Source organism: Saccoglossus kowalevskii, chromosome 9 (genome assembly GCF_978046115.1).
Source record: "Saccoglossus kowalevskii chromosome 9, keSacKowa6.1, whole genome shotgun sequence".
Lineage (NCBI taxonomy): Eukaryota > Metazoa > Hemichordata > Enteropneusta > Harrimaniidae > Saccoglossus > Saccoglossus kowalevskii.
In genome coordinates this window covers 5,994,532-6,003,371 of record NC_140649.1, presented here as the reverse complement: position 1 = coordinate 6,003,371, position 8,840 = coordinate 5,994,532, and the positions used below count along the sequence as shown (strand labels likewise).

Below are 8,840 nucleotides of genomic sequence, written 5' to 3'. Positions count from 1 at the left end.
TTGACTTTGAATTAAGATGCATGTTACAAATAAATTGATTCTGCAATCCTCTCTTCTATTTCTAGTATACCTGCAAGCAAAAGCTGAAGAACAGAATATTGCCATGACCTTAAGTAAAAAGTCATTTAATGTGAAGTTCCAAAATAAAATCTGCAATGCAAGACGAGACTTTGCTAACAACTATATGAAATTATTAAACAGATGAACGCTTGATTTTATAAAACATTTGTATTGTGGCCTTTCAAAAATTTGTCTTGGTCAGTGAGTGATATTGTAATTGAATAATGTGCAAAACAAATAGTTTCTCGACACAGTGTGTACCAGATATGCCAAAATAAAATACTTAGAGAATACCAGACATGAAATAGAAGCTAAATTAGGGACGACGTCAAAAGATCGATGTCGGATAAAAAATTTAATTCCTCTAGTTTTTTTCCAAACCCCCACTGAAACTTAATTGATAAATATTGGTCATGGCGTCAGACTACATTCACCATTAAATACAAATTGATAATCGGACAGTAGTATTGCATAGCAGTTGGTTGTCGGGTGGGTGTAAAGAGAGTTTACAAATGCACCTCATTTGACGCACAGATTTAAACTCGAACCAAACCATTTTTCTGTTATTTTTTCTCTTTTCGGTTATTTCTGTCCATGATTGGATAGAACTACAAATACTCCAAGATTTTGTTGATTTCATTAAAAAATAAAATCGTTTTTGTAGGATGGAAACTTTTTGAGGTCAAAACCCCCCACCCCCAAACTAAAGGAAATAAGTTTTTTATCAGACATCGATCTTTTGACGTCGTCCCTTACTCTCATAATGGTTAGTTTAATAAATTAATAATACAAGTTTCTTTCAGTTGTATGCTCCAGTCTGATAAAAACTACCACTATAAGCATTGTTTCAATATTGTTAGTCCCACTGACCCTACCCATTTCAATCATCTGACACTAGTGACTTCTTATTAACAGTTATATGGTATCAGGCATGTACACTTGATGCAGCAAATACTCTTGTTACATGGCAAACTGATGTTTTTCAATCACCTGGTAGTTTGTATAAAATTTCTAAACTGGTCTATACATTGCCTGCAAAAGGTCTATAATTTTTTTAAAAACTGGAGTCAGAATATGGTGCAATCCACTGGTGGGAGTGTCCCACTCAAGAAAAAACATGAAACCTAATTATACATAGATATCAGCATATTAAATTCTTTTTCCAATTTCAAGTTTATGAAGGAAATTTAAGACAAAATTGATTTGGGTAGCCAGCTACTTGCAACAGAAAAACAAAATCAGTCTTAGCAACACATCAGGAATGGTTACAGAAGATTTTCTGTTTTATTTATTTTAAATAAATGCAAATTAATCTGATAAGTTTCCTGGCAAATTCGGGTCCTTATTGCTAGAGCTTGAAACAGGTTCAGGTGCATAAGTGCTGAAATGAATTTTTGATTAATTTTTGAGCTTGAATAGCAAATAGAACTACACCCCCTACCATTAAATACTCTGTGTGGTACCACAAGCGTAATGCAGATTAGAACTGGGCCCAGGACCATTGACTACTCGCTTCAGGAAAGACATCCTGGACGGACTGAATTTACCCAATAGGACATTGAGCAAACCTTTGCATTGTTTTCAACCACCACGCCACAAAAACAACTGATCTATATCTATTAGTTTTTGGCAAAGGGAACAAATATCTTGGGTACTAAAGTTTTGTAAACAGCTTTGTGACGAGTTGAAACCACTTGGAAGGAACAAAGATTTGTTGCACAGTATCAGGGTAAATTTGGTTGACATTGCACTACTCTCGGCATGCAAGTTGTTCCCATAAGCAGTACATATAAGAAACTAGTAATTTAGTGATGCACATGCATGACTGCACATAGCACCCTCTATGAGAGTACTTGTACAACAAATTCTGTCATTAGTTTTAGACATCTGCATTCTATTGCTACATGTATGTGTGAATTAATCTCAAGTGGTGTTTGGTGTCAAAAGAAAAACAATAAGAAAAGTACAAGAGCTTATTTTATTACAGATGTTTTTGAGCACAGTAAAAAAAATACATAAATCTTGTGAAAAAACTTTCTGTTAGTTTATATCGAGCACAGCAGTGCAATATATCAGTTATATTTTATGATGACCTCATCACACTGCATGAAAGTAGTGTTGTATAGACCGCCTGGTCCTGTACATCAAAACATGGATACAAATGAAATCCTGAAATAAATGCAAATTAATTTACCGTAATCATAGTTCTAGATTATTTGTTCATGCACCTTCCGTCATCCATTTCTACAATAGTTTATTCCTCTTATCACCAGTGTGAGCTTGTCTTTTATGGAAATATTATTTCTAGAAAAATCCGTCCCAACTAATACATTGGGTGCACAACCAAAAGTCACTACCATAGATTTAAGAGTACCAGTATAGAGTAAATATTGACACTATACATGTATGATCAGAATTCATTATGATTGCGGGATACACCATATATATAACCATGACAACTATTATCTTCATCTCTTTTCTCCCTTAAAATTTAGGTACAACAATATTTGTCACATTTACTCCCCAATAGAGACAGTTTGGTAAAAATGATCAAACAATATCTGAATGGTTAAGTGTCAAGCACAGCAGTGGGTAGCCATAGTACTGTGAGACAAGTATAAGAACAAAAATACCTTAAGCAGCATTTCAACATTTTTCACTGAATAAACAAGACAAATGAGTTTTAAAACATAAATGTTTTATTGGGCATTACATTAATTGAACCTAAATAATTTATTCTGAGACATATCACACATATCTTAATTCAATTAAGTGACCACACGTACAATTGTCAAAAATACAATTTATCAATAGTGTATTTTTCTGTGGATCAAGAAATGATGGCAATCATGTGTGCATAGCAGTCTGGTAGTGAAGTCTATCTAACTTAGCCTGGAGTTCTTTAAACTTGGATAAAGTGTTCTGTACGTGTGGTTGTAGTCCCATGGCTTCTAACTCTACGTTGTAACTGGCAATGGCATCCAGACATCGACTGGTGAAAGCTTTCCTGAAGGACAAATTTAAACATTTTTATTATCATTTTTATACTTTTTTTTAACAATTTTGAAATGATATGAAATTGAAACTTCAAATTAAATACCATTCTGATGCTGTATACCAATGTCGGCAGTAAAGGGTGGTGAACAATCATGGAAGGTCTAAAATCCGATACCACTGAACCCCAACTACGTTGTAAACAACATGTTAATAAGGGTCGTACTGAATACTATAAACATGTATTTTGTTAATTTGATTAAAATAAAACTGAATCAGGATATTTCATTTCAACTGTTGAATGCATGTTCAACCAGCCAATTGAAGGAAACCTGATTCTGGTCAATTTGTTTTCTAAAATCAACATGTGCCAGCGGCTTTTTAGTTTAGTTTATAAAATTACCGGTATGACTTTTCATGAAAACTACCGTACTCGACCGCGTGAGCGCCCATGCCCGGTCAAGCGCCCACCCCCCACTTTTGCGCAATTTTTATATTCGGGATTATTCGGCTAAGCGCCCACCCCTTCAAAATGCAACTAATTTAAAACTTGGTCTTTGATAATTGCCTAACAAATCGTGGTAATTATTTTTATATGATACAACGTGGATATTGCTGCCGTGAATATGTTGTGAATGCGTAGACCATGGTAACCATGCGTAAACTAAGCTTCGACAAAATGCGGTAAATATTTCATGCCATATTCAGTTTACCTCCCCATAAATGACTAGTTACCATTTTTTTTTGAAAAAACATGTTGTTTATTCGCTGAAATCAATTCCAACAGATCGTACTTCGACATCAATAATTCACTTCCGCATTGCGTTACCAGAAAGTCTTTGAGAATTTCCGAAGAAATAAGTAGACACAGCATTGGTTAATAACAAACGTGACCAATTAGGTCAAAGGACGCTGTTGCTTGCACGTCAAATTATGCAAATGCATCATGGCGGAAGGAGATTTTCATCGGGAGTTTGCAAACGATCCTACACATTCGTCAGTGGAGATAATGATGAGAATTTTGACTTTGACTCTTACATTTTTAATTTCGTAAATTACGGTGGTACGTAATTAATATTGTAATAAACGTGCATATTTTTTGTGATCATTTCTGTTTCTTCAATGTAAAAATGAATGACGACGCAACTAATTTCGTAATTTGATTTTCCCTCAAACATGTAATATCCCCCTCAATTTTCATTCTTTACCGGGGGGGGGGGGGGGGGGGGGGTTTAGGGGCGCCCACCCCTAAAAAATCATGATTTTCTGAGTTGAGGCCCCTGGGCACTAACGCGGTCGAGTATGGTACATTGTTCTTTCATTTTTTCAAAACTTAGGACAAAACAGCAAAAAAGTTGTGATAAATTATAAGTCTTATGATGGAGACTAGAAACACAAATATGGGACATTGTGACCTATTTTATTCTTGATTGAACACATGCAGATATTTAGATAATGAGTAAATACCTACTTTTCATAGCTGGGTACGTGGGAAGGTTTATCAGCAAACAGTGTAAGTAGTAAATATATAGCATCTAAAATATGTAATGGTTTACCAACAGATTGCCAATGACTATCCTGTAAGACAGACACAAATAGAAACTGAAGACGCTTTGTTGGATATTATTTGTAGAGCATAAAGCAAGAAGATGAAACATTAAAGGCCTTGCAAAATTTTGTTTCATTGCTAGAAATATTTGCAATTTGAGTATTCATTGAAAGTTGCTGCAACTGAAATAAAAAATCCATTGCTAGAAAAGTTGCTCATCTAAACTGAATACACATGATGATGGAAGCAATGCTAAACTTACCTTGGCTTTGAATATACAATCATACACTTGATGCAACGTTGTAAACGGTATACCGATCTTCAAAAATGTTATGAACACACAAGTTTTATCCCAATCTAGTTTACATGTCACCTTCTCCAAATGTTTCACAAGAAAATCTAAACACAAAGGAGAAACCAAAATGCAATGTAAAATAAAAGACAGGCAGGGTAACCATAACAACAACTGGAAGACGGAAATTAATTGATTCAGTGTTGAGTACTGAGTACCTTAGTTAGCAGAATTTTGAGATCTATTGACAATACCAAACATGAGTTGTTATAGCTAGCTAGGCGTGAATACCTATAGACAATTGCATCTCTATCGAAATCACCAACTAAAAAGTGGATTTCAACATGTTTTTCTGCAAAATTTACAAAATATTGGCTACTTCCGAAACATTCCAAGTTCAGCCTACAATGTTAACACCTGTTTCACCAAAGACAATATCCAGACATAGCTGGATATGATACAAGCATTAATATGAAGGCATGGGCTCAATAATAGGCAAATGAAACTGGATTTAAAGTAGCACAAGTAAGAAACCAACTTTGCCCATTCATATAGTCGCTGCAGATTCCGAGTTAATTTTTAATACATGTATATTGATTTTTGAACTGAAACACGTCTTTAAATACAAATAAGATTTCAATAGAAAGAAAGACATACTTCCAAGAGTAAAGAGTGCGATTTTCATCATGCAGTGGACATTTAATGTTTGAAGATTAGCATCAGAAGGAGAACATAATGATGAGCACTGTGTTATCTGGGTAATCATCAACTTGGCTATTGAAACCATGAAAACATTGAGGTGTGAACATGTTACCAACCAACTACATAAAACAAATCTGCTCTGGCACGTCTGAGTGGGAAACAATTCACATGACGAGTGTGAACAAAGAGAGCACTTACCTAGAGGGAAATATCTGTCAGATGTCATGTATATACTTCCTAATGCTGTTACTTTATCACTAAGACAAGCCATTCTAGAAGGCACTGATTTACCAACTGAATTATCTAACTCTGAAAAAACACAATATCTCATTAGAATTCATATTTTAACTACATCATATCAGAGGTACATTACTTGGGGTTTGCAACTACGGTGACATGATACCAAGGTCGAGATCAATCTCTCTCTCGCATAAGCGTTTCCTGCTCAGAACAACTAACTAGATTACTGTGTGGTCCAGGTGGATAAAAATAGCTGCCCAAGATATGACGGATTACAATAACTATATTTTCTGTACATTTTCTATGTATTACATTTTTTCACTATGACAGTAGCAAGACATGTTTTATTTTATTTTTACAAACCTTGAACATTGATATATGTCATGTCAGAAGGTCATAGCCTCAGTCTCGCTATCTATGAGAAGAGACTTGAATGGGATCTTGACATGATGTCACCATACAGTACTATGCGCATTGCAAATCCCAAGTAATGTACCTCTAATCATACCTAATTTGAATTTTGAGACCATGTTGAGGGTACTGTACTAAAAAAATGAACCAAATCAAGGATCAATACTGTACAAAGCCCATATTATTATAAAGATTAGTTCCTATTAATATTTTTAACTGAATAACCTTACCTTTTTTAATAATATTTGTCCAGAAAGATTCCACCAATAGCGGATCATAATGTCCAGCACAGTGAATGATAGCAAGTTGGCATTCCCAGAGTTGGAACGGTTCAGCAAAACCCTCATACAGCTGAAATGAAAACAATATTTTCATTATACATTTTCAAAAACATGTAGTATGCTATAGTGATGAATCACTTCCACAACACGAATTGGTTTTCACAGCATTGTTATTATTCTGATCTACAGTAATTCAATATTTCACATCACTGTAGCTCATTCATTATATAATATGAGGTTATTACGAGGATACCTCAAAGCACCGATGTGCAGCGGAGGTTGATGCGATGGCATACTGTCTGAGTATTCTTGTAATAACCTTTAAGTTATTGTCATACATCTTTTCCTCCCAATGATACATCATGGGAATGCCGAAATCCAAAATGTTTAGAACAGAATCAGCAAACTTCTTTGTGTGGGGTTTGGTCAAACCCTGGTGGCAGCCATGTTTGTTTTTGTTATTAGAGGACGCTTATGTGTGTAATCATTTCATATTTGGAATTCACATTTCCTAATATTGTAGGATGAAAATACCCCGTAAAATACCGCAAAAGTACGGCATGCTGTAACTTATGACGTTATGGTGACACATAATAAATATTATTAATACCATTAGCATGTAAGGTGTTTAATCAGCAGTGATATCGCATCTTTTATGCCCCAAACCTGACTTGTGCTTTTGTACTGGTATGTAACTTAGAACATGGGGCCCCAGAACATGAATGTTTCACTACACTGAAACATACAGATGGCAAAAGAACGTTTGAAGTTGATGTTTAAAGCTTCCTGTCTTGTTTGGGTTCATTTGCGTTAATATTTCATTTCTACTTCACAAACCTCACAACAAATTATTTGCACCAACTTCAGCATCAAAATGTTATACAGATTCAGGACTGATAAATAAACTTAATACTCTATCGTCTGATAATGTATAGAAATGACGTAACAATATGTCCAAATATGGGGAATGGAATAGAAATGTTATACAGATTCAGGACTGATAAATAAACTTAATACTCTATCGTCTGATAATGTATAGAAATGACGTAACAATATGTCCAAATATGGGGAATGGAATAGAAATGTTATACAGATTCAGGACTGATGCAACAAACTTAATACTCTATCGTTTGATAATGTATAGAAATGACGTAACAATATGTCCAAATATGGGGAATGGAATAGAAATGTTATACAGATTCAGGACTGATGCAATAAACTTAATACTCTATCGTCTGATAATGTACAGAAATGACGTAACAATATGTCCAAATATGGGGAATGGAATAGAAATGTTACATAAACGTTTTGAGAAAAAACGTATATTCTCAGTAAGAAGCTTACACAGTAAACAATATGGCTTTTTTGGTACATATGTTGCATGAATACATATAGGTAGATTTTACATTTTCCAAGTGATTATACATGACAAGCACTTCTATACATACACGTAACTATACTTTGGGTCAACAACATTGTAATTTGCATATAACATATTTGCTCTATTAGAAGTATACAAACACCAAAATTGCATTTATTGTATGCTGGATCATTGTTCACAATAGACACATCTCTGTCATTGATGTAAGCACATGTACTATTACTAATAGAACACAGTATAATCTTACCCTGGTAATATCTAACAGTTCAGCATTGAGCTGAGATAAGGCTTCCTGTACTTCGGGGAGAGACGAGTTAAAATTGCTGATAGCTTCAAATACCTTGAGTTGAATACGAGCAACCTAGGAGAAGGAGAGACATGTATGATGTTGTACATGTATGATGTGTATTCAATTACTGCATGACAGCTTGTGCATACATTATATTTTTAGACTAAAATGTTGTTTATTTTGACTACAGTTTATCTGTCATGCAATATTACCTACCAGGGGTAATCAGTGATTCAGGTTTTCAGTACAATGTTGTTTTTAGTTTCTGGTGGTGATAATAGCTGGGATATTTAGGACCCCAACAAAACCACAGAAACAGTTTGCCTTTAGCAAAAGCAACCATCTGTTGATGCTATAATAAAAGTGGGCTATTTTAAACTGGCATTACCACTTTGCAAATAATAAGAAAAAGTGGATATTCCGCCCTAACTTTCCTTCCTATTTTGAGATGACTGGAGGGTTTTAACCCTTAGACAGAAATTTCTACAATGTAACTGACTTTTGAGAACAAAGTCTCCTAACTCAATTTTTATAAATTCAGCTTGATTTAAGAGGTCATCTGAAATACATATTATGTTATTTTACCATTACCCATCTACAATCTCAACAATTGATGGTCAGGGGATGTCACCTCACAAATT

General features: G+C 34.6%; 1 protein-coding gene across 1 annotated transcript in view; it reads right to left on the bottom strand.

The window, feature by feature from the left end:
* Positions 1-2,019: 2,019 nt before the first annotated feature.
* Positions 2,020-8,840, bottom strand: part of LOC100373760 (nuclear pore complex protein Nup155) — a 48,893-nt gene continuing 42,072 nt past the window's right edge. The window contains exons 29-34 of the mRNA XM_085503090.1: positions 8,158-8,271; positions 6,479-6,599; positions 5,796-5,906; positions 4,866-5,002; positions 4,526-4,632; positions 2,020-3,067 (exon numbers count right to left, since the gene is read on the bottom strand). Of these exons, the coding sequence (XP_085359216.1) occupies positions 2,908-3,067; positions 4,526-4,632; positions 4,866-5,002; positions 5,796-5,906; positions 6,479-6,599; positions 8,158-8,271 (750 nt within the window). The 3' untranslated portion in view covers positions 2,020-2,907. The remainder of the gene's footprint in view (positions 3,068-4,525; positions 4,633-4,865; positions 5,003-5,795; positions 5,907-6,478; positions 6,600-8,157; positions 8,272-8,840) is intronic.